At 35.4% G+C, this 27,380-nt stretch overlaps 1 protein-coding gene across 1 annotated transcript in view; it reads right to left on the bottom strand.

Annotated features, from left to right (window-relative positions):
- Window positions 1-27,380, bottom strand: part of PDE6C (phosphodiesterase 6C) — a 78,176-nt gene that overhangs the window by 30,388 nt on the left and 20,408 nt on the right. The window contains exons 10-15 of the mRNA XM_003755263.2: window positions 26,778-26,921; window positions 23,994-24,062; window positions 18,652-18,798; window positions 18,041-18,148; window positions 16,400-16,509; window positions 9,110-9,197 (exon numbers count right to left, since the gene is read on the bottom strand). Coding sequence (XP_003755311.1) covers window positions 9,110-9,197; window positions 16,400-16,509; window positions 18,041-18,148; window positions 18,652-18,798; window positions 23,994-24,062; window positions 26,778-26,921 — 666 coding nt within the window. The remainder of the gene's footprint in view (window positions 1-9,109; window positions 9,198-16,399; window positions 16,510-18,040; window positions 18,149-18,651; window positions 18,799-23,993; window positions 24,063-26,777; window positions 26,922-27,380) is intronic.

Genomic DNA, 27,380 nt, shown 5'->3' with positions numbered 1-27,380 from the left:
GAGAACCCAACATTTCTCAAAGTAACTGTTCCATTTTTTAAAAGTTTCACTTGTTAATAATAATGATATTAATAATAATAGTTATAATTCACATTTATATAGCACTTATTCTGGGCCAGATCCTGTGCTAAGCCCTTTACAATTACTATTTCATTTTATTCTTACAGCAACTCTAGGATATATTTTCCACATTTTGCGGATGAGGAAATAGAATCAGAAGTTGAGGTAGGTGTTCTCATTATCTCCATTTTACATGTTAGGAAACTGAAGCAAACAGGGGTTAAGTGACTTGCCCGGATTACACAATTGTTAAGTCTCTGAGGCTTGATTTGAGCTGTTCTAGCCTCTGGATTACCAGCTGCCCTCCAGTTTTCCATCACATCCAGGTTAAGCTGGTCTCTTTGTAACTTCCACCCATTGCTCCTGATTTTTCCCTCTGACTCCAAATAAAATGTCCTATCCTTTCAATACATTAGAACCCTTAACCAAACAATATAGCTTTCATGTCCCCTCTTCTTTGGGCTACAGAGGCCCAGTTTCATCAACTGATTCTCATAAGACACAGAATCAAGAGCCTGCTCTGGACATCCTCCAACTTATCAATGTCTTTCTTAATCTGTGGGCTCCAGAAAGGAACACAACTAGGGTCACACAACTGATAAGTGTCTGAGGCTGCATTTGAACTCATGACAATGAGTCTTCCTGATTCTAGGCCCAGCATTCTCTATTCTCCATCTAGCTGCCCCATTTTATCTTATTAGATTCAGCCTAATAAATCCTGATTAGGATTTTGGATCCTGACCCTGTTATCTAAGGATGTATTCTTCTTTGTTTCTGATATATAACACAATAGACATACCTTCCAAGCTTGAGTCCCCTGAAAATGTGATTCCCTTGCCATCTGTGCTTTTATCCAAGTCACTGGTAAGACTGTTAAATACTTTTGGCTTTCTGGACCAAGAACAAATCCCTGATGGACTCTGATGGACATCTCCTTCCATAATAACATAGAACCATTAACATTTTTCTCTTGAGTCTGGCTATCCAATCATTCTGAATCATATGATTTTATTATTCTCTGACCATTTCTCTCCATCTTCTCTATAACCACAGTATAAAATATTTTAGTAAAAACTTTGTTAAAATTTAGGTATGTCATATCCATAGGACATATCATATCATATCCATAGGATTCCCTTATCTACTGGCTTAGCTCTCTTGGAGGTTCAATCCACCAAAAAACAAAAAGTTATTATTTTTGGAGATTGCTTTATATATGACCAGAAGAGTTTCTGATTTCTTTTTTCTGCCAAAGTTCTTTTTCTGCCTATCTATAGCAAACAGACCCAAGTGTCTTTTTTTGTTTAATACTGGTTCCTCTTAGAGAAGATGAGACTGTCCTCTTAGCCTAAAAAATTTGAAACAATTTGGAGAGAAGGTAGCATTTTCCACATATACCCAGCGATGTTTGCATATACTCATATATACCACATGATGAATTTTTTCTGTTCCACTCAGTGATTTTCTCAATAATTTGGATGAAGGTACAGATCCATATATAGATGACATGACACCAGGAAGAAATGGTCTGTATAACAGGGGACCAAATTAGAATTCAAAACCCAAAATTCAGACTGGGATTTTGTGCTAGGTCAAAACCAACAAGTTGAAATTTCCTGGGGAGAAATACAAAGTTTTGCACTTGTATGTAACCCCCTGCTTTTCCAGCCTTCTTACACCATCTACACTTCAGTCCGGGGGCACTGGCCTCCTGGCTGTTCCCTGAATCAGATTCTCCATCTCTCAGTTCTGGGTATTTTTTTTTGGCAGGAATCTCATCCCTGGAATTCTCATCTTCCTCAAGACTTCCCTGGCATCCTTTAAGTTCCAACTAAAAATCACATCTTCTATAGGAAGCTTTTCCCAAACCCTTTTAATTCTAGTGCATTTCTCTGTTAACTATTTCCTGTCACCTGCATGTAACTTGTTTGCATATATTTGTATGTTGTTTCTCCCATTATTATAAGCTCTTTGAGGGCAGGAAATGTTGTCTTTTGCTTCTTTTTGTTTCCCTGTCACTTACCACACTGAATGGTAGACAGTAAGTGCTTAATAAACATTTATTGATTAATTGATTTGCTTAGGCTTAAAAGCTAATTATGCAAATACAAAACAGGAAGAGATCTATTTTGATAATAGTGTTATGTGAAAAAATACCTTGGGGTTTTAAGTTGACCAAAAGCTCAATATAATAACTCAGATAATACAGATACTTTAAAATCAAAATAATTTTGAGCTTCATTAATAAAACATCCATGTCAAGGAAGATTACAACTCTATTGGCCTTCAAAAGACCGGTCTTTTAGAAATGAGATTTGGTTTATAGTCAAACCACAGTTATAGAATAATCTTCAGTTCTAGGCATCATATATTTTGCACAGCAATCACAAACTGGAGGAAGTCCAGAAAAGGGTGGTGAAGAGTCATGTAAGTAGGTCACATAAAGAATAGTTGAAGGAATTGTAGATATTTTAACTGGAGAAAAAAATACTCTAATTGTTAACCCTAATTGCCCCAAAAGAAATGATAAATATTAGATCATCTCTTTAGCCCATTGGTTATGCAGTAGATAGAATAGCAAGCCTGGAATCCAGAATATCCAAGTTCAAATCTAGCTTCAGACACATACTATCTGTGTCACTTAATCCTGTATGCCTCAGTTTCCTTATCTGTAAAAGCTGGAGAAGGAAATAGTAAACTACTCCAGTATCTTTATCAAGAAAACTCCCAAAAGGCGTCATAGAGAGTTGGACATTGGGACAGCTAGGTGACTCAGTAGATAGAGCACCAGCTCTGAAGTCAGGAGGACCCGAGTTCAAATTTGATCTCAGACACTTAACATTTCCTAGCTGTGTGACCCAGGGTAAGTCACTTAACTCCAATTGCCTTAGAAGAAAAAAAAAAAAGTTGGACGTGACTGAAAAAAAAAGTCTGAACAACAATATAACCAATTTCTTCAAATACTTAAAAAAAATTATGACCAGAGACAAAAATTCATCAGCTATTGGTTAGTCTATAGCTGGTGATCTCCAAATTGGCACTTAGCTGGTTGGGCTGTATTTCAGAGAGGCTCTGCCAAAGTTATTATGGATTATTGATGGGAAATATTCCTTTTTAGGGAAGACAATTAAGTCATTATATGTCCATTGGAGCCAGTTCAGACGTCTTCAGCAGCAAACAGTCTGTCATTGTCCTTGGTAGGACCTCCTGCCAGACCTCCTGCCCTGGCCTTCATAACCACAAGGTGACCATGGTGGTGACCATGGTCATGCTACAGTGAGGCACTTGAGAAAACTCTGGTCAGGCTGTGGCCCATTATGTGACACAAAAGACCTATTTCCCTAACATTTCAGTGATCTAAGGGATACCAATGCAAAGAACTTGGAGACTTCTGATTGCAAATGTTAAGTATAAAAGCAAACAAACAAACAAAAATTACCCATGTAATTAAAGTACATTTCATCCATGACTGCATCCATCCTAAGAATTTACCTTTATTTTTGTTTGCTTTTTGAGAGGCAGTTTGGGTTAACTGACTTGCCTAGGGTGATACAGCTAGTAAGTGTTAAGTTTCTGACACCTGGCCATGCTCTATCCAACTGCACTATCTAGCTGCCTCAGTTTTCCTTTATTTTTAAAAAACAAAGCTTGATAAGCATAAACCAGATGCATTGGCTTTGTAATGTTAAAAAAAAAAAAAGTTGTTTACCAAACAATGTAGCAGGACTATTCAATAACTAAAAACTTCAAAGCAGTTCAGTATTCAAACCCACTCTATCCACGTCAATAAGCTTTGAATGAGCCCAGTGCCTGGCAACATTGTTGACAATGATCTCCAAATTGGCACTTAGCTGGTTGGGCTGTATTTCAGAGAGGCTCTGCCAAAGGTGTTATGGATTATTGATGGGCAATGTTCCTTTTTAGGGAACAATTAAGCCATTATGTGTCCATTGGGAGCCAGTTCAGATTCCTGAGTAAATAATCTGAACAAATGAAACACTTTTAAAACCTCCTTAATCCCATTATAAACTCTTAGACCCCAGAATGGGTACATGAAAGATGCTTGTTCTGCTGATTCCATCCTGCTATGTCAACCACTCAGTACTTGACTATTAAGCTGACTGTAGTTTTAATACAAAGCCAAACCCGTGTGGACTAAAAGAGAAATGATATCGATAATTTTTGTGATTCAAAATCAAAGGATTTTACAGGGGTCCTCAAACTACTACGGCCTGCGGACCAGATGCAGCAGCTGAGGACGTTTATTCCCTTCACCCAGGGCTATGAAGTTTCTTTATTTAAAGGCCTACAAAACAAAGTTTTTGTTTTTACTACAGTCCAGCCCTCCAACAGTCTGAGAGACAGTGAACTGGCCCCCTATTTAAAAAGTTTGAGGACCCCTTAAATCATCAAGGAATTGATTCTCCACAAAACATTAGGCAAGGCTTTATGTGACTAAGGGCAATATGCATGAGTGCCGTATTTTATACTTAAAAAGAACTTCCGTATGTATTCCCATCTTTAATGTTCCACAACCTGGCAAGGTAGGTAGAACAGGATTGATTATTATCATTTTACAGAAAAAAAAAACCCAAATGCTAGAAGAACCCAGATATCCTATGAATATTAAGTGATAAGAATGACTACACTAGGGCAAATTTTTGGTCCATTGACCATTATCCCATCTCCTTCCTTACCTTGACTCTATTTATCCATTAGTAACTAATTCTAGAGCTGCTATCTATGATTCAGTGGACAAAGAACTGTTCCCAAATCCAGATATTCTAGATTCAAAGGCTGTCTCTAATACAGACCGGCTATTTGACCCAAGGCAAGCCTCAGGTCCTTGGAGCATAAGGAAAGGAGGTTGGATAGGATGGGGTCTAGTACCTTCTGCTTTAAATGCATAATCCATGCTCCTATCACCTTTTTGAAAGTATAACATTTTCAAACAGCACCATTTCCGTAAAGCAATAATTTCCATGAGTTTTACTACCCATTATGTAAAATCATGCTTCCTTAAATTTGTCCCACATTTCCCTATTTCAAATTGCAGGAGGTAAATTTCCTCATTCTAGTGTTTCAAGGTCTGATAAACAAGTCCATATTCACCTTAACCACTCCCTTTGCAATTTTCTAGACTTGATCATACTTCCCCTGTGCCTTGATCTTTCCAGATGGAAGAATTCTCATCCCTTTTTCATCTGGCCTCCCATGTCCCTTTTCAGCATCCTTCCTATCATTTCAACTGCCGAATTTGGACCTTCACTAGCATTAAAAATAATAGCTAGAATTCATATAATATATTAAGGTTTATAAAGCATTTTACAAATACTTTATCAACACAACAACCCTGTGAGATAGGTGTTATTAATAGATCCATTTTATATTATGGGGAAACTGAGGCTTACAGAGGTTAAGTGATTTGCCAAAAATTTCACAGCTAATAAATGCATGAAGCAAGATTTGAACACAGAGGTTCCTGTCTTCAGGTCTAGTACTATATCTACTTTCTCAAGATCTGTGCATAGAATTCTAGGTTAATATGCAATGAAACATTGAAGGATAGATAGCAAGATATTATTTTCAGTTTTGTTCTCGCATCTTCTAATGATGTTTTGAGTGTTGCTGGCCTTTTGAAGCCACTCAGAAAAACAGTATGGTATCATGGAGAGTGTTTTGACTTGACTCCACCCATGTGATCCATAGGTAAGGCTCTCTCTGAGCCGCAGACAGTTCTCTAAAATTTACCTGCTAAGATTATAACTGGGCTCTGATTTTTCTTTAATAGAGAGAATTCACACTGGTGATTGCTTGGTATATGCTGATGGGAAGAAATACATTAAAAAATTGGGATAGAGATAAATACATAGTTAACAATCATAATCATGAATTTGAATGGGATGAACTCGCCCATAAAATGGAAGCAGATGGCAGAATGGATTAGAAACCAGAATCAAACAATATGTTGTTTACAAGAGACACACTTGAAACAGAAAGACACATACAGAGTTAAAATAAAGGACTGGAGCAGAATTTAATATAGTTCAATTGAAGTTAAAAAAAAAAAAGGCAGGAATAGTGATTTTGATCATAGACAAAGCAACCCCCCCAAAAAAAAGGATCAATAAAAGAGGTACTCAGAGAAATTACATTTGGCTTAAAAGTACCATAGACAATGAAACAAAATAAAAAATATATATATATAGCAAGTTTTTCTGAGTATAGAATTGAGTCAGTTTTATAAAAATAAGGGCCAATCCCCAATTGATGAATAGTTAAAGGATATAAATAGGAAGTTTGCCAAAGAAGAAATCAAAGCTATCTATAATCATAGGAAAAGAATGCCCTAAACTGTTACAGCAGTATTAGACTAGTGAAAGGCAAGTTAAAATAACTCTGAGGACTACCTCACACCTATCAGAATTGATAAAAACTGGAAGGGATGAGAGAAGATAGGCATGTTAATGAGTTGTTGGTAGAATAGTGAATTGGAAAACTATGGAAAACAATTTGCAACTAGACCCAAAGGATTGTAAAAGCCATAGATGCATTGACCCAGCAATACTACTTCTATTTCTGTATCCCAAAGAGATCAAAGAAAAAGGAAAAGGACTTATAAAAATATTTATAGTAACACTTTTTGAAATGGAAAAGAATTGGAAATTGAGTGGATGCTCCACCAATTGAGGAATGATTGAACAAGTTGTGGTATATGATCATGATGGAGTACTATTATACTATATGAAATGATGAGGGGAGGATTTCAGGAAAAAACATGGCAAGATCTATATGAACTGATGCAAAGTGAGGGGAGGAGAACTAGGAAATCATTGTGCACAGTAATAGCAATGTTGCAATGAGAATCAACTGTGAAAGACATGATTGCTCTGATCAATACAATGATCCAAGACAATTCCAAAGGAATATTGAAAAATATTGAAAAAATGCTATCACCTCCAGAGAGTTCTCTCTGATGAATTCTGAATGCAAATTGAAATATAATTTTCTTACTTTGTTTTTCTTGCTTTTTTTGCAAAATGGCTACTATGGAAATGTGATTTGTATCACATTTCATATGATATAATTGATAATATATTGCTTGCCTTTCCAATGGATGGGGGAGAGGTAGGAGGGAAAGAATCTGGAACTCAAAAGTTTTTAATGTTAAAAATAAATTATATGTTAAAATGTTAATTTTTTAATGTTCAGGAGACATTAGATGGATAGAAGGAGTACCAAGAGAAGGTTATATCAGAAAAACCCAGAACAGAAAGAGGATCCAAGAGAAGTTGCTGGTCAACAATGTATAGTGAAGAGAGTTTTAGATCAGGAACTGGAGGTTGTGAGTATGAACACCATATCCGTGACTTGGAGATAAGATGCACCCTCCCTCTGGTCTTCAGGATCCTCTTCTGTAAAAATTTGACTAGGTGACCCATTCATAAGAATGACTTATATTCTTATAAATTTGATTCAATTCTCTATTTTAGAAATGAGGCCTAAATTTGTCAAAAATACTAGTTATAGAAATTGTTTTCCAGCTTTCTGCTTTCCTTCTGATACTGGTTGCATTGGCTTTGTTTGTGCAAAGGTATGACTTATTCTTATAGAAACTATTGCATTTCCCATAGGAAATATGTCTCTATAATTATTCCTTAATTATTTCTCAATGATTTCTCTACTTTCATCCCAAATCCTCAAAACTAAGTGAAGATCTGAATCCAATTCTCCCTGTGCAACAAGAGAACTGTTTGGTTCTGCACACATATATTGTATCTAGGATATACTGTGACATATTTAATATGTATAGGACTGCTTGCCATCTGGGGGAGGGGGTGGAGGGAGGGAGGGGAAAAATCGGAACAAAAGTGAGTGCAAGGGATAATATTGTAAAAAATTACCCTGGCATGGGTTCTGTCAATAAAAAGTTATTAAAAAAAAAAAAAAAAAAAAAAACCTAAGTATAAGAGATACTTGTCTCTCTTGTATTTCATGAAGGAAGGCACTTTTCTTAAGTTTATATACAAAGTGATTCTAAGACAGAGAGATAGAATTGTTGCCTTTAAATTGTGGAACAACACAACTAATACAGAAATGTGTATTTACATGATTGAATATTCATATATATACATGCATAAATGATGAGGTATAGATCGTGTCAGGAATATGGGTTGGTATCCTAGTTCTCCAGAACACCAAGTTAGGGTGGGTTGGAAGCCAGAAATTCGCTACACAAAAGGCTGTGATAAGAAAAGACTTTTTATTAAAGACACCAAGATATTTTCTCAGTGGGCAACAGCAAAAGATTGCCCAGAGACATTTTCTAAGGGCTTACTTTATACCGGAACAAAACAATAGAAAGCCATTTAAGTTTTTTGCATCCAAAGAGGAGCATACTTTAGATAAACTTTCTTCCTGCTTCCAGAGGGTGTGGGAAAAGAGTCTTTCTCAGAGTTTTTTCCCAGAGAATGTAAATGCACTTAAGTTGTTCTGGGCGAGGCTGTCGGTATTGTCCTCATCATCTATCTATAAAACATATGAAATTGCTTACCAGCTTACGGAGGAATGGGAAGAAGGGAAAAAGAAAATTTGGAACTCAAAATATTACTTTTAAAATATTTTTAAATTGTCTTTATGTGTAATTGGAAAAAATAAAATATTACATAAAAGAAAAAAATTATTTAAAAATTTAAATTATGGAAGTGCAGAAAAGAGTGACTGCTGAATCTGAGTCCTACTAGAACTTTCTCCTAGACTGTGGGGTTTAATAAAAAATATGGTAGATTTGAAGTTAAAAGACTTAGTATTGAATCTCAGCTCCCTACTAACCACTTCCTTCTCTAAAGTCGCTTCCAGCTCAGATCTTACAACATTACTGGACATTAAAATTTCAGGCAAATAATTCATTAATTGATATGTTCACATTTTGATATTTACTTTATGGATTTGTTTTAAGTATATTCATTAACCTAAAGCCATCTCAGGAGAAAGATAAAAGATTTGCTCCAGAATCTCAGATTTTTCCACTAGAGCAGAATTTCCATACCTCATCATGTAGCAGAGTCTTACTGAACTCCAGGTGGTGTCTCTCCAAAATGGAAGATCCATGAAGTTTGGCTAAGGGCGATGCAGATCTAGGAAGAAAACAATGTGCCACAAATTACACTTGTGCAAAAATGTGCACAAAGGCAAATTTTACAGGAATATCAGATGCCCAAGACATTTCTCTAAGCATGTCTGAAACATTCTTAGTTACACTAGATAAAGTGGTAGAACCATAGAATAATTTTGGAGTTGGAAAGATACCTCAATGGCCATCTAGTCTAATACTACCTACCCCTCCCCTCAAAAATGATTTCCTCTGCAACATATCTAATAATAGTCAATCATTTGAAGATTGCTGGCTATCTTGAAGACTCTAAAATGAGGAGGAACTTAACAAAGCAGACCTTTTCACTTATGGATAGCTCTACTTAGTTTTCTAACTAGTTGACATTGATTTTAAATTCACATTTTTGCAAGGAGATAAAGAAGTTATTTGAAAACAACATAACCTAATAAGAACGCTGTATCGAGAGTCAGAAAACCTGCCTTCATATTCTGGTACTGTTACAAATTGCATGTGTAATCTTGAACAAATAAGTTCATTTACTCCTGTGCTCCAGAGTTTTAAGTGGAGCGTTGGATCAAGTGATGTCTAAGTTTCCTTCCAGTTCATTATCCTATGATCTTAATTCTTTTTGCTTCTTGTGGTTCCAAAAGAGACCAATCCCCGAAACAATGCTTTGCAGGTAATAGATGCACAATAAATATTTGTTAAATCATCAACAACAAATTAAGATGTCTGGTCCATTACTTTTTGCATTAGAAGTGTAGAGAATTTAAAACTGAAAGAGATCTCTCAGGTAATCTAGTCAAACCCCCTATTTTACAAATGAGAAAAGCAGGGCCAGAGAGATTAAAATCATTTGCCTGAAGTCAACCAGGAAATAGAGATAAAAGGTTTGAGATTGAAGTAAAAAAAAAATCAAATGAATGGCTGTGAAAAGCTGGACAAAATTTGTCACATTATAAATAGAGAGGACTGGTATAGGGATCTCCCAAGTAAAGAAACTTCCTCCATAGATGCAGAACACCTTCTCTGCAATTTATAGATTTGAGAGTAACCTAGAGTCACCTTCCTGGGAGCTCACAGCCAGTATGTGTTGGGGGGAGGGGAGGACAGGACTTGAAGCCAGGTCTTCCTGGCTTTCATCCTACTTCTCTATCCACTACCCTAGTTTGCCTCTCACTCTAGCCAGCATAGTCTACATGTCTCCCTTTGATGTCTCCTCATGACTTCACAGTAATATCTGGTCTTTCAAAGGCAGATAGATGCCAGTGAACTTGGAGTTAGGAAGACCTGAATTTGAATCCTCCCATGGATATTTAATCTGTACAACAAGGCAGAGCCAAGATGGCGGAGTAAAGGCAGGAACTATCTATGTAACACTGGACAAGTCACTTGGAGCTCAGCCTCAGTCTGCATCTATGAAATAAGAAGATTTGATTTGATCTAAGATCCCTTTTTGCTCTAACTTTATGATTCTTTTACCCTTAGGGCATATTCTATATCTATGCTCTAAGGATCAGTCTAGCTAAGCTCGAAAAGACTTAAGTATCTACAAAATAATATATATTTTTTAGTGGCTCCCAGAGGTCATCTACTACAAGCAGCTAAATGGCACAGAGGGAAAAGCTCTGGATATGGAATTAGGAAGAACTGAGTTCAAATCTAGCCTCAGATATTTACTAGCTATGTGAGTTTAAACTAATCACTTAATCGCTGTCTGCTTCAGTATCCTCAACTGCAAAATGAGGATAATAATAACATATAGATTTTCGTTCATTTTTTCTCTCAAGGGAATGGAATTTCTGGAAGTTTGAGAATTTCTTCTGGTGGGTAGATGTAGATTATTTCGATACTTATACTTTCCAATGTTATGATAATCAAGTGAAATCACATTTGTAAATTGTTCATGAAAGCGCCTGGGTAGGTAATGTGTAAATGTTTTCCCCCCTTTCTCCCTACTAAGATGTAAAGTGGCTACATTGTGTAGTGAGTAGCATCACACATTCTTGGAATATTGAAAATAACATCTAGTTTTGAAAAGAAATCAGGATTAAATTCCATTAAAGTAAATAACTTTACCATGAAAATATCTGAATGACAAAATGATTTTTCCGGACAGCAGCCTATTTATTGTAAGCAACATTCAATATAACTAAATTTCAGGTACAGCTCAATAATTAGGTGTTCCTTAAGTCCTCCAAATTTGTGTATAGGAGTAATAGGAAAGAAAAGCAGTGGGTGGGAGGAGTCCTGTCAGGTCCAATCTAGCTCCTCTCTTCTTCCCTATTTTCCTTTATGTCTAGTGAAAATAAAGATGAATGTTACAAGATCCCTATTCTCCAGGAGCTAATATTCAAATTCTGAGGAAGCCTTAGTTAGAGAAAGGAATCTTTGCTAAAGGGCAGCAACCTTGAATATCTTAAAGAACACTTGATTTGAAATAATGTTGAAGGGAAAAAAAGGAATTGGTATTTCAAAATGAAGGGGCTCTTGACTAAGCTAGGTTTTAACAATATGTTCCCAGAATTAGGAAGAAATCTCCAGATTGGTCTGCTAAGGACTGGTCAACTTGGGGGTGGAGGGCTGCTTTGTAACTAAGGGAATGACTAAATGTCTCTACTCATTTGTAAATGGTTTATATTTCCTGAAACCTCATTCCTTCTTTCATTCATTCAATTAACAAATATAAATTGAATACTTATTAGCATCACATCCTTGTGCTAGCTATTGTGGGAAATACAGAAAATGAAACAGGATTTCTGGACCTTATCATGGAATCAGGAGTGACAAAGTATATGCATCAAATACTGTGATGCTAGTATAATAAGAGAGGTAGACAATTCATTAGTATTAGATCTTTAAAGTAAACTATTGTGTTGGTTCTTTGTTTTCTTTGAAGTCTATTCTAAATGAAGGAAAAGGTGCCCAGGAATACAGAAGCCTGACAAAAAATGTTAGAAAGAAAAGAAAGATGAGAAAAGACTTCCTACTATAGATTTGGGTGTAGATCCTAGCTCTGACATGTTATATGGGAATTATCATTTAACTTCTCTGAGCCTCAGTTTCCCCATCTGTAAAATGGGAATAATAATAGCTGTCATATATATAAGTTTACATAGAACTCTGCATACATTATCCCATTTGATCCTCTTAATAGCTCTGAGAAGCAGGTGCTATTATTACCACCATTTTATAGATGAAGAAACTCCAATTTCAGCAGTCTCCTATAAGTCATCTTGCCTCTTATAAGATAATAATCCTATCACTACCTATACTGCTGTATTATTGTCAGGAAAGAGTTATATAAGTCTTAAACAACTCTAAAATTATAAGTCATAAGAAATTGTTGAACTGCATTGGTAGAGAGAGTTCCCTCATTGATTCTCTATACCAGTGGTGGGGTCACAAATCATAGGTCTGGTCTTTATTCATATACATTTGTGTTCGTATAGGGACAGTCTGGTTTAGTGGATAAACAGCTGAGCTTACACTCAGATCTGGATTCAGATTCCACCTACAGTGTGATCTTAGACAAGTCTCAACTTCTATGTTTCTCAGGAATTCCCTAGGACCTATTTCCTAAGTCATTTGAATCACAGATTTAGAATTGGAAGAGACCTCTGACTCCATTTTACAGGTGAGGAAAGTGAGAACCAGAGAAGTTAAATAATTTGCCCAAAGTTATCCAAGAGGTAGGTTTAGAAAGACTGAGGTTCAAGAAAGCAAAAGGTACGGATAGAGAATAGTAGATGACAAGACAAAATCAGGACCATGGAGAGCTAAGGGGTAGGTTCCTCTAGCTTTACCAGAAACTAGAATCATCCCTTCTTGTTTGGAATTCTAGCATGTGAGGAACCAACAGAGGCAGGTAGGTGCTTTGATGGGTAAAGCACAAGCCCTGGAGTCAGGACAATCTGAATTCAAATCCAACCTCAGATTCTTGACACTTTGGGCAAGTCACTTAACTCTAATTGCCTCTAATAATAAATAATAAGAAACCCTCATTTTAGTAGAAGACTTTTGTCAGGGCCAGTTCTGTATAGGTTTATCTGGTGATTCTGATTCAAAATATTTAGAATAAAAGTGAAAGCATCTCTGTACAAAGAACAATGAATCTAGAGCCCATAAAAACTGGTTTTGATTCCTAGCTCTGTAAGCCCTTATCTGTGTGACTTCGGAAGGATTATTTCTCTGAGCTTCATTTTCTTTTCTCTATCATCACCTTTACAATCCTACATTTTTGTAAAAACACGTCCCTCTTAAAAATTTTGCCAGGTAGATAGTTACAAGTAGTATTGTCCCCATTTTACAAATGAGGAAACTGAGAATCAAAGATCATGTGACTTATCCATCATCACATGACTAGTGTCAGAGCTGAGTTTCAACCCAGATTCCTTTTTATACCAGTACAAATGTTCTTTCCATTATACTACATTCTGCCTCTCAAAAAAAGATGCTGGTTCCAAAACCTTTTGATCCCATGTCTTAGATTACAAACCTTGAAGTATTTGTTGAGATCTTGCAGGACTTCTTCAAGGGCCACTGTTGGTACCTCCAGATCATCCTTTGGTTCTAGAGTCTCCCAACTGAGGTCCAGGACAATAATTTATTTTATCACTTAATCATGTGTCATCATGCATGATTACGTTAAAAGTATGGACAAAGAGTAACTATAAAATCATGATGCTGATTTTTAAAAAAATGAATAGACCAAAATTTAGATATCTTAATGAATACAATACCTTTCAAAGGAATCACCAATGGCTGCCATGTGTTTATTGCAGTAATGTTCCTATTTCTGTAACTCTTCTTTGTTTACCATTGACAGACAAAAGACAATCATCCTCATTTTGTAATAAGCATGCCTGGTTTTTTAAACCGCAAATGGTATTTTCCAAGCTCCTTTTCACCAGAATTGACTTTGAAATATTTTTAACTCCTCTGAAAATTCAAATCTTTATCTTTTGCTATGTTTTTAAAGGAGAGTTCTACACATGCTTTGAGAAGCAACAGAATTACAGGAATAAGCTTCACTAAAATACTATATTGAAAGAGACACTTTATGCTTTGAATTTCACCTATTAGATGATTCCTAAAACACCTATGCTTCATTTCTTCCCCATTTATCTCTTTGTTTATTCCATTTTTTGTCAGAAAGGATTAACTTCAGTTTGAAATCTAAATAAATTGTAAACAGATTAAATGATCTGATTTTTACTTACTGACTTTCTGCTCACTTTCTATAAATACACTGTTTGAAAATATGAAGAATGTTTGTGGAAAATCTAGTGTTTTTACTTGAATAGTCATGTCCCACAAATGAGAAATCGACATTGAGAATGTACATTCACTGAGAACATCTAGTGGTTCTGAGTGCATATTAAGATAGATGAATACATGAAAGATCTATGATTTCTCCTTCCACCTGTAGATCATAGCTCACGGGGGTAGAATGGAACAGAATATTAGATTTGGAATCAGAAGTTGTTGTTCAGTCATGCCCTACTCCTTGTGTCCCCATTTGGAATTTTCTTGGCAAAAATACTTTAATTTTTGCTCTTTTCTTCTCAAGAACATTTTACAAATGAGGAAACTGAGGTAAACAAGGTTGAGTGACTTGTCCAGGGTTACACAGCTACTAAGTGTCTTGAGATCAGATTTGAACTTAGGTCCTCCTGACTTCAGGGCTAGTGATCTATCCACAGCACCAACTAGTTGGCCCAAAATTGTTCTTTCTTAAGCACAGGTTTATGTCACGCCCAATGAACAAATTCCAGTGCTCCAAATCAAAAATAAACCCCTCTGTTTGGATTTTAGAATTCTTTATAACCTGATTCCTTTTATTTTCCAGTGTTCTTACACCTTACTCTACTCTATATACTCTGTAGTCTGGTGATACTTTGCTGCTCCTCACATAAGATACTCCATCTCCCTACCTTAGGCATTTTCACTGATTGGCCCTTCCTACCTGGAACTCTCCCTCTCCCTCTCTGCCTCCTGGCTTCCCCAGCTTTCTTTAGCTAAAGAGCAACTCTGCAAGAAGACTTTCCCAATACTCTTTAATCTTGGTGCTTTCCTTCTAAGATCATCTCCATTTTATCTTCTATATATCTATATATCTTTATCATATATATTTGTCTCTAATTGTTTATACGTATATATTTTTGTAACATAATTTTTGTCTTTTGTCACTGCCATTAGACTGTGAGTTCCTTGAGACCAGAAACTTTTTTTTTTGCCTTTCTTTGTATTTATGCTTAGCAAGTACCTGACACACAGTAGTCACTTAATAAATGCTTATTGGCCAACTAGTGCTGATACACAGCTCAGTGAGGGAGGGAGTATTTGACGGATAAGCAAAAGTCCCTGATTTGGTCCTGGATTCTAGCAGGATGTGTCAGCCTTATCCTGGTATGTTAACCTGTCATTGCAAAAGAATGGTTCTCAGAAAAGTCATAGCTCTGCTATCTGTGTGATTATGAATAAGCCAAAAAAAAACTATCTTTAAAAAATAAAAAATATCTATAAAATAAAATATAAAAAGTAATAATCTTTGCCTTTATGAGGATCAAATTACCCAATCTATAAATATATATAATGTCACTATGTTATTGAAGCAATTCCTTTTCATTCTAATGCCTTTCCTTTGTTAATTATTTCCTATTTATCTTGCATAGACTATATTTGTTTGTTTGTTAGATTGTGAGCTCCTTGAGGACAGGGACTGACTTTTGCCTCTTTTTGTATCCCACCACTTAGCACAGTGCCCTGGCGCATAGTAGGTGCTTAATACATATTGATCAATTAATTAAAGCAATGTGGTACAGTAGGAAGATTACTGGTTTAGGACTTAGTCCCAATGCTGCTAACTAACTAAATCCCGATAATAGGGTTACATTGAGAGGCAGCATGATGTTGAATTTAGTGTCTGGCTTCAAATCCTAGCCATGCAATTTACTACCTGTATAATCTCAGTCCAATCACTTAACCTCTGTGGTCCTCAGTTTTCTCCATCCATAGGGGGATTGTCTTAGATGACCTCTGAGATTCCTTCCAGCTCTCGTATTCATTAATTTTAAGACTCTACTAATAACAGTAATAATTATCAATAAGAGAAATAGATTGAAATCTTTTTGAAAAGAAAGGATTTCTTTTTTTCTTAGCACTGGTATATCTTGGTTTCAAGAGTACATCAACATAGGTCAACATATTATTTGCACTTACTTCATCTGAAACAAATTGTTGGTGCCTCTGTGATCAATATCATGGCAGAAAGCAGCTGCAATCATAGCAAAGGCTTCCAGATCGGTATAATATTTCTTCAGTTTTCCTGTCTGTTTAAGGAAACAGAGATGGATTAATGGAAATAGCCTGGTGTAGTAGAAAGAACACTGACCTAAAGAGTAAGGAGATTGAGATCTCCAGATCAGCTGTGATACCTGCTAGCTACACAATCTTAGACAAGTCACTTTATTGCTCTGAGACTTAGTTTTCCTATCTGTAAAAAGGGAATAAAAATGCTTTCATTACAGTACTTCTTCCACTTGCATAGTGGTTGTGAGTTTGTATGATTGTTGCTTTCACTACAGTACTTCTTCCACTTGCATGGTGGTTGTGAGTTTGTATGATTGTTGCTTTGTAAACCTTAAAAGACTATATAAATGTAAGTTATTATTATTATGCTCTACTTCTAGAGCCATAACTAGGATAGGACAATTGGAGTATTGTCCCATTGGGGATGCCAAAATTTAGAAGGTGCTGACAATATTACATTTGTTCAGTAGCACAGAAACAATTGATTCAACTTTATTTAGCAAGAATATTCAGCTAAAAGAGGAAACTACCAAATGGCAATGTCCAAATGAATCTCTTGCTTCCTCCCTCTCCATTAACTCATGGCAATAGTTTTCCAGATAACCTTTTTGAGTATGAGATCTTTTTTCTAGTATCAATAAAATTGTCATATCCTCTTACGTTAATATGTACAATTATTAGTTAGTACTGTTAGAATCTAATGATTCTGACTAATATGGAAATGTTTTGTACATATATAATCTATATCAAATTGCTTACCTTCTCAAGGATGGGAAAGAAAGAAGGGAATTTGGAACTCAAAATTTTTAAAAAGAATGTTAAAAATTTTTATGTCATGTAATTGAGAAAAATAATTAATAAAAATTAATGATTAAAATTGAATTTTCAATTATTTTGTGCTATTATTCATAATAGTGTTTATATCCATTTAAAAATAATAATTCATAAGATTATAGACTTAAAGTAGGAAAGAACCTAAGTTCAACTTAGTTATTTTAGAAATGAAAAAATTGAGGCCCAAAGAAGTTTTATCTTACCCAGGATCACACAGAATTTGAGACAGAATATAAACCTAAGTTTTCCTGACGTCAGTTCTAGTGCTGTATCCTCTACATCATACTGCTATGTGAATTATACTTATGAAGAGGCAGCCTAGCATGGTGAGTAGCATGTTACACTTGGAGACAAGAACTGGATTCAAATTCCTCCTTTGATATTTATTAGCTTTCTAAACTTGGGTAATGCATTACTCTTCTCTGGTCCTCAGTTCCTCTTTCAGTAAAAATAAAAGAACTGGACTAGAGAATCTTTAAGATTCCTCCCAGCTTGAAGTCTATAATCACTGTGGCTCCACTGATGATTTCTTCCATCAAGTTTTCCTTCATGCTGAAGTTCTGGCAGAGTCAGAAAGAAATTGGAAAGCCTTAAAATGCTGTAGAAATGTAGTGTTATAATTATTATTAATATATCATCATCATCAATGCCATCACCATCCCCACCATCATCATCTTCCTCATCTTTCACAATTATCTGTAAAGTTCCTGAACCCACCATTAGTAGGGTAAACATTGTCTGTCCCACATTGAATCCATGCCTCCAGTTGTGATAGGTGACAGATCGGTAACCTTTTCTCACTGTGTACATCCATCTTGTAAGGACCTGTAACCAAAAAAAAAGGGGGGGGGAGGAAAGGAAGAAAGAAGAAGGAAGAGAAAGAAAAGAAAGAAAGAGAGAGAAAAAAAGAAAGGGAGAGAGAAAGAGAGAAAGGGAGAGAAAGAGGGAGGGAGGAAGGAAGGAAGGAAGGAAGGAAGGAAGGAAGGAAGGAAGGAAGGAAGGAAGGAAGGAAGGAAGAAAAGAAAGAAGGAAGGAAGGAAGGAAGGAAAAAAAAAGAATTAGGAAGGGAGTAAAAGATTTTTCAGACTTTGGAACCTAATTCCCAAAGGCTAAGAAGGTCTGGGATGGTGTAATTGACAATCTATCTTATCTAAAGAAGGCCACTTGGTCTTGTTTAAGTAGTTTTCCACAGAAATATTTGCAAGTTAGTAATTTTTCTTCTTGGTCAAAACCCAAACAGAAAATTCACTATTTCTAAACACAGAAGACATTTAGTTTGAGAACTCTAAGAACTGCTATTCCTAATAATCAAGTAAATATCATCTGACCTCCACAGGCACTTTGAACTTTTCCACAGCTTTTATTTCAAAAAATAATTGGATCCCACATTTTATCAATCCATGCTCTGTAATGGGAAAGTCACTGAAGTGGAACTCATAAAGTTCTACATCCATTGGGTTCGGCAGCTCCTCTTTCTGTTTAAAAAAAAAAAAAAAAAAAAAAAAGAATAATATGGTCCAGATGAAATTGACCTTTCAGTACATTTTATATTCACAGATCTCAAACATTCACAGGGTGATGGAGGGCTGGTCAATGGGAGTCTCATCCAGGTATGGAGTGAAGAAGGGGCCCTCCGTTACAAATGTCTAGAACCTGGCTAAGTCTCCACATGGTACATGGCAGCAGGCCTAATACTGCATGGTCAGAGGATGGGGCTCCCTTGGCTAATCCTCTGTTAAAAACAGCAAATCAAGTTGCTTGGACAAAATATCTAAAGTTGTTAACAGCTAGTAAGTGCCAATTTTTCTTTCTCCAGTCCCCCACCTTTTCCTATAGTTCCATTGTTAATTAGAGAATAAACACTACTGAATTCAACTCAATTATTTATAATGTGCTTAGGATGGGTAAAGCACGGACCTGCTATAAAGAGTTAATATAAAGGACACAGATGAATAGTCCAAACCATCTAAGACAGTTCTTAATCTGGTGTGTGAAACTTATTTTTATCCATACATATACACACACATATACATATATGTGTATGTTATGTATTGTGTACATATACATAACACAAATTTATGTATTATATATACACATATGTAGTATTATATTTATTTTAATTTGATTTTTTGGTAATACTCTGGTTTATTTTATGCATTTAAAAGCCTTATTCTGAAAGGTTGCTCATAGATGATTGATGCCTGTTCCAATGATTTTGTGATGAAGAGAGCCATCTATACCCAGAGAGGATTATGGGAACTGAAGGTGGTTCACAACATAGCATTTTCGCTCTTTCTGTTATTGTTTGCTTGCATTCTTACTCATTTACTTTCTTTTTTTGGTCTGATTTTTCTTGTGCAGCAAAAGAATTGTATAAATATGTTTATACATATTGGATTTAATATATATGTTTAACATGTTTAACATATATTGGATTGCTTGCTATCTAGGGGAGAAGGTAGAGGGAAGGAGGAGAAAATCCGGAATACAAGGCTATGTAAGGGTCAATGTTGTCAAATTATCCATGCATATGTTTTGAAAATAAAAAAGCTTTATTTAAAAAAATTTTTAAAAAAAGAAAAGTTGCTCATAGACTTCATCAGATTGTCACAAAGGTCCATGATACACAAGAGGTGAGAAACCCCAGTTCTAGGAACTCACATTCTATTGGGTGAAAATAACTGATATCACAACATATTTATAAAGTAAGTAGGAAGCAATTTGAAGGCAAAAGAGCAAAAAGATTTTAGGTAGGTCATGCTTGATCTGAACTTTGAAAAGAGTTAGGGACAACAAAAAAGTGCTTACTATGTGAGTACAGTATTAGGCATTTCTATGATCCAACCCTCAGTCATATTTTTCTACTTGACAGCACATATCTCTTGTCTCCCCGTTAATTCTCCATAAGAAGTCTTCTCATCAATCTAGTGCCCCTTTTCTAGTTGTCTTGACATCATATGGACACCCCTGAAGGAGAAACACTTGGGGTTTTCATGGAGTATTCCTCATTCTTGCTAAGTGACTAGTTTATTTTTTTCAGTCATACACTTCCCTGATGACACCTTTTAAGTGATTTCTCTTGTGCAAATTCTTCATTTCTATTGTTTTGCTGCTGATTAATGCTGATGTACCTTTAAAAGACATTTTCCAATGAATGCTTGAAAGACATGTAAGCAAAACCAGATTTGAAATCTGTTAGATAAGTGGAGAAATAAGCTGGAGATTTTCAAGCAGAAATTACATGTGAAAAAAGCCAGAACAGAATGAGGAGGCGCTGGAATAAGAAAAGGGACATTGAGGCTGAGGTCACTATAAAGCTTAACCCTTTTCCCAAATAGATTTACATTTATTTATGTAATTTATGCTTAATTAGAATAACCATAGAGGGGTAGCATGGTCTAAAATGATAAAGAACTACCAGCCTGGGTGTCAAGAAGATCCAAATTCAAGTCCTGTCTATGACCCATACTAGTTATGTGAGCATGGGGAAAAGTCACTTAACCACTCAGGGTACCCAGACAACCAATCCAAGCTATTCAGTTATGGATGAGCTTCTGAGATGCATTAGAAAAGGGAATTCCTAAACCTGGAAGTTTCTTACATGAGAAAAAAATCAGTTTTGAATTAAAAAAAAAATCCTAACTAAATTGGGAATAAGGTTGTGGGACTTGAGATGAGGACCAGCACTGGCAAGATAGAGGAAGAAAAAACAGAGGAGGAAAATCCCTCAAGATAGGATAGAAATCCTCAGCCTATATTATTACATTGCCTCAAATATATCATTAGTGTCAAAGGACTAAGCCATTGGCAAATTGCAAAGTACCATGTTACTATGTATGTGACTTTGGAGCAAGTCATTTAACCTTCTCTCTACCCTTAAATTTTTTGTGTTAAAATAAGAAGAATGGATTAGATGGATTAGGAGATAACCTTCCATATCTAAATTTACTACTAAGTTTGAATTCCATGTCAGAAGAATATGGTCTGGATCCCATTTCCTGTAAAAACTGGAGTTAATTGCCACTGACAAATCTGTGCTTCTTTTCAGTGGGTCAGAAATGGCCAAAGACCTGGGAAAGGAAGGGTGTCTGCTTTCAGGTGCCATTAATCCTATTAGACAAATGGATCTCATGTTCTTTGACTCATCTGAAAAGCCATCTGGTTGAGATGTTACTTTTCTGAAGTCACAAAATCACCAAAGAAATTGAGATATTTCAGAGCTTTCAGGATTTTGTTGAGTTGATTCGATTTCCAAGTCCAGCCTAATAACATGGATTAGGAGTTATGTGTCAAAAGACAAAAAGTGTACTTGTTACGTAAGTATAATGGGAAATTCCTTAAACCACTGGGTATGGCAGTGTGTTGTTCATTCCTGAAAGGAAAACCTTAGAGTCATTATTTGCTAGTTTTCCTCGTTGCACGACAAAGCTAAAGAAATCAGCTGGGCTAAACTAGTTCCCTAAATGTGCTGGCTGGAGGAGTTAATCAGTAAGGAGTCATAATGTGGAAGCTTTTATCAGCATGTAGAAGATTTACTAGATTGTAGAGGGCAAAGCTTGGTAGCTCCATTCTTAATTCTCAGGGACAGAGTAAACATCTATAAGGAGAATCTTCACTGGAATGATTCCTTAAGAACATAGCTTGAGACACAATGGGGGTGGGGAGTAGGGGAGGACTGAGTTTGAGGATCCAGGAATCATTCTCCAATTCCCCCATGGAGTGAACTGAGTGGTAAAAATTTTCATAATGAGCAGTTGAACCACGCAAATCGTCAAACACTATAAATAAGAACCTAGTTTATTGTTTTGTTTATTGTACAGACATAAGAGAGAGAAAAAGAAAATATTTATAATACAAATTAAACTTCAAAGTGTGTATTGAATACATTTCCTGCTCCTTCTCTGATGAAGCCCATTGGTACCTTTGACTATTAGTGCACTTTGGAATAAGGTGGGACGTGCTAGAGAATTAAGGAAAGGTAGGTGGGCGATTTTTCTTTTCAGGAGGTTGTGATGTAAACCTACATGCAAAGACATATATTTATTATGTAGGAAAATTGGTGTGCTTCTAGCAGGTCTATTTGCCATGTGACATGAGATGGGCTAAGTGTTAGTAGAACTATAGATATTTTTGAGTACATATTCAGAGCATATGCATTTAACTTCCATTTGTTTTCACTTGGACCTCTTTTTTCTTCTAAAAAAAGAATGATTTGGAGTAGGCATATACAAAATATTAGTTGGTTGTTTGATGTTTTATAAACAGTATTTAGGTTCTTGATCATTCCTACAAAATTTGTCTTACTTATAATATATAATATAAAATAAATATAAAAATATTTAAATAATCTATAACATTATTTAGTGCCATAGAACCAAACTAGGAAAAATTATGGCAATTCTTAAATTATCAGCCACGAAGGACAAATCAAATACAAAAATAATGTATGTTTGCCAGTTTGTGAGAAGTAGTTGAACGTCATCGTTGTTGTTGTATAAAAAGTCATTGAAGTTTATTGACTTCAATACACATATTTTGGACAGATAGAGAATATGAACAATGTTCTGGAGCTAGAACTGAGTAGGAGCAAAGTAAGAATGCATTTGGGAAATTTTGCCGTGGGTGTTTTCCATGATCGCAAACTAGACCTTGCCACAAAAGCTAATCTCATAACACCAGTATTGCCTTAGGCATCTCAGTGCTCCTTTGTGGTATGCAGGTAAATACATTTTCTCAAAGGCTCTTCCAGCAAGCCACAAATTCAGGATAGTTCTATTTTGCTAAATAAATATATAATATGATATAATATAATATAAAAAATATTAAAAAGCTTTAAGTATGGTTCTGCTAAAATAGGGATAGATATGAACAGCCCCCATGGGAGCTGGTATTTCTACACATGAAGGTTTCTAGGAGAAATTCACTCTGGAGCAGGCAGACTTGTATTTATAATCCTGGCACTTAGCAAACTGTCTGACTCATAGTAAATCCTTAATAAATGCTTTATCTAATGCAATCTACTTGCTATTCTATTATATTCTATCTTTTGCCTCTTGTGCCAGGAATGTGCTTTTTTACCTATATTCTAGAGTCCATAACTTCTTTCAAGAAAGGTGAAAGTACCATCCATTTCTTATAGGATGGCTATTATTTGTTGGCCTTTCCTCCAAAGACATTATTTGATATATTTTGTGTTTACTTGTCTCTGTACATGTTTGCTCCATCTGTAAATTATAAGCTCTCTGAAGGCAGAGGCTGTTTTATTTTTGTCTTGTTCATGGGTTTTTTTGTTCATAGATTCATAGTATTTGTCTAATTCATAGTAGAGAATAAAATAGGTATTGAACTGAAGGAGTTAGTAACTGAGTGAGTCCTGGGCACAAACAATTAGTGTAAACTATATCAACATATTCCTAAACTGCAAATAGAGTTAGTTGGCTCAGTGGATAGAGGGTCTGGCTTGAAATCAGGATGACCTGTGGTCAAATCTAGCCCTAGACACTTACCAGCAGGTTCAGTTTTTGATTAATAAAGGTATTCTCACATTTTGGGTGATAGGTCATCTGAGGAACTAGCAAATGATAAGGGGAACTATTTCTTTTAACATACGACATATAAGAGTAGCCTTTTTGCCTCATGAAGCCACTAAACATAATTTGAGAGTACTTACCAAAATCTGGATGAGTTGCTTTTCTTCACAATCGTCAATAATATTTGTATTCAACTTTTCTTTGTATTTCTAAAATGTAAAAGCAATTGAGATAGTAAATTTCTCTGAAGCAGAAATTAACCCCAACTGAATTCTTCTAATATTAGAATATTATTATATTAATAATATTATTCATTTTAAAATATTAGTGGGTTTTTAAGTGGGAGCCTAGCTTTGCAAGTTTCTGGAAGATGGGCTTTAAAAAGAAAAAAAAAAACTATTATCTTTTCACCCTGGAAGAAATTTGAGGAATCAGTCCACTGGAAAATGTTTCTTTTTGTGATCCTACAATATCATAGGTTGATGGGGCAAGCCTATATTGGATGGAACTGAAGCCAAATGTAAAAGGGTATAATTTTAAGTATTTTGTCATCTTCCTGAGGTTGCCATTTTTATCCACTTCGTCTCAGAACATTCATCTTCCCTTTCTTCTCTTGACCTTCATTCACATTCTTCCACTATTTTCAGAGAGAAATTATTTGGCAATCTTCTTGCTGACATCTAAAGCAATAATTCTCAATATATGTTCTATGGACAACTAGTGTTCCCCAAGAGTCTTCCAGTTATCATCTGAGCTGGTTCCTTGCAAGAAGAATATTTCTTTTCTGAATCTTCATCATAAAGTTATCCTTGTAGACCATGATTAAAAAATGTCATATGTTTATTCTATGTTATATTTTAGATTTCCTTTAAGTAAAAGGGAGAAGTGAGGAATTTTAAATAAGGAAGTAAGAAATAAGAGAGAAAAGATTTGGGCTCTTGCCCCTAAAATTAATTTGTTTAAATTATTGGTATTGATGCAGAAGATATGATGACTTGCTAGTTACGGAGTCAGAAATCTGGGTTTGAATATTATAACCTAGACATGTTATTCCCTACCCCAGCATGAGTTCTAGACAATTTGGCAACCCTCTAGTTCTAGGAAATTTGGGGGAATTCCAGGGAAAACAAGTAGTAGTAAGTTATCTAAGATAACCTTAGAGATAATCTAATCTAATCTTTTCATTTTACTTCTGAGAAAGTGGAAAAGACTTGCCAAGATCACATAGCAAATTCAATGCTCTATCATCATTTGGTTACTGGCTATGTGATCTTGAATAGGTTTTCCCCTTTAAATTAGAGAATTAGGAACAACACAGTGGATAGTGAACTTGTCCTAGAGTCAGGAAGTCGTCTCAGACACTTAATAGCTATGTGACTCTAGGCAAGTCACTTAACCCCATTTGCCTCAGTATCCTCATCTGTAAAATGAACTGAAGAAGGAAATGGCAAACCACTTCAGAATCTTTGCTATTTAAATCCTAAATAGGGTCACAAAGACATGATTTAAATGACTAAACAACAACAATAATATATATATACATATGTATATATATAAAAGCATTTTGAAAAGTATAAATTACTATGCATAAATATATTTTTTTCATCCTATTCTTTTTTTTTTTCTGAAGCAATTAGGGTTAAGTGATTATTGCATAGGACTTGTGTATTTCTCTATTTTATCCTTATTCTTATTCTTGTCAAAGCTCTATTCACCAAAAAAGTAAGCTCAATTTATATAGGTTTTGATTGCATCACATAGATCAATAGGAGATGATCTTCCATGTGTCAATACACTAAAGACCTGTGATTTTGTCTATGGACCTCAACACAGAGCACCTTCTATCTGTGACAACCCTTTTAGAGAACATAAGCTCATTGAGAATAGTGGGTGATTTCCCAGCGCCTAAGACTGTGCCTAGCACAGAATCTTAATAGAGGCTTGTTGATTGATTGATGTGACTTACTAGATCAGTCACATAGCTGTGTGAAGTTTAGAGAGATTAAATGATTTGATTATGATCACAGAAGTTAGAAACTGAACCCAGATCTTTTACAAGTCTGACATTCTATCATTACTCCATACTAGTTCTCATTTATATCATAGTATCATAGATTTAGATCTGCTTTACAGATGTCATCCTGAGATGTCAAATCACAAACTGAAGGTCAAATATTAAAATTATTACTTTTTAGCCCAACCATTATATATGCCAATTTTTCCTAGTCAATTAAAAAAATCCACACTATTTTTTCATGAATTGGGCGACCACTCTAAGCAGCCACATTATTTGTACTCTCAGGTGTTTAAATTATTGGTATTGATGCAGAAGAAGGCATGATGACTTGCTAGTTACAGCATCAGAAATCTGGGTTTGAATATTACATTTTTGTGTACTGCAGCTTATCACTTCCTTCTTTGATTTCTGCTTCCTCTGTGTATAATGAGAAGGTAGAACTATTCATAAGTTCCCATCTAGCTTCCACATTCTCTTTATTCCTCGGATTCAGGGACTAGGAAGAAAGGAGGAGAGTTAAAGGTGGTCTGTCCATTGAAGTCCCTTTTTTACTCTATGAGACGCCATTCTTTTTATTCTCCAATGAACTTCAATGGATCTTGGCATTGCTTTGTTTGATCTCCAGTTCCTGATGCCTAAGACTATAACATTTCACTGTGTTTAATGAAATTCCATTATAAAAATTCTGGGTGGTCTGATGAATTTATAATATAAGGATTTTTATCTGTAATAAATCTCATCTTGATCAGTTTAGCTCATCTCATCTTCATCTTGGAGAGAAATTACAACCTAGACATATTATTCCCCATCCCAGCATGAATTTACCACCCTCTAGTTCTAGGCAATTTGGGGGAATTCCAGGGAAAACAAGTAGGTAGTAAGCTGGAAAATTAAACTATACACTTACCAAAATAGACTCAATTTCACCAGCAGTAGCTTTGGTCTGATACATGAGCATTTCATAAGCAATGTCCCTTCTGTTTTCAAGTTTATTCATTTTATCATAAGTATCAGTATTTAAAAGAGACCAACCAAGAAACTGTGTGAGAATCTGAAATAAAAGAAAACAGTGTGCTCCTTGAAGGTAAATAAGAAATAATGGTTCTATATCAAAAACACTGTGGTCCCCAATCAGTCAATGTCCTTATTCTCAACCATCTGGTTTCTCATTTTAATCAAGCAAGAACAATCTTAATAATTATAACAGTAATTATGGTCAATCTTGATTGTAGATTGGAGGCAATTGGATTGCTCAGTGTATAGAACTCCAGAGCTGGAGACAAGAAAATCTGAATTCAAATCCAGCTTTAGACATACTAGCTATACGAGTCCTGGACAAGCCACTTAATCTCTGTCTCGTTTTTTCATCTCCAAAGGAGGGATAATAATAGAACCTGTTTCTCAGGGTTGTTGTAAGAATAGAACGAGATATAATTTGTAAATAAAGCAGGTTGCATATTTTAAATGCTGTATAAATCCTAGCTATTGTTATTCAGTGAGTCTATGACTG

The sequence above is a fragment of the Sarcophilus harrisii genome, chromosome 2 (assembly GCF_902635505.1).
Source record: "Sarcophilus harrisii chromosome 2, mSarHar1.11, whole genome shotgun sequence".
Taxonomy (NCBI): Eukaryota; Metazoa; Chordata; class Mammalia; order Dasyuromorphia; family Dasyuridae; genus Sarcophilus; species Sarcophilus harrisii.
This window is presented reverse-complemented; position numbering and strand designations above follow the sequence as displayed.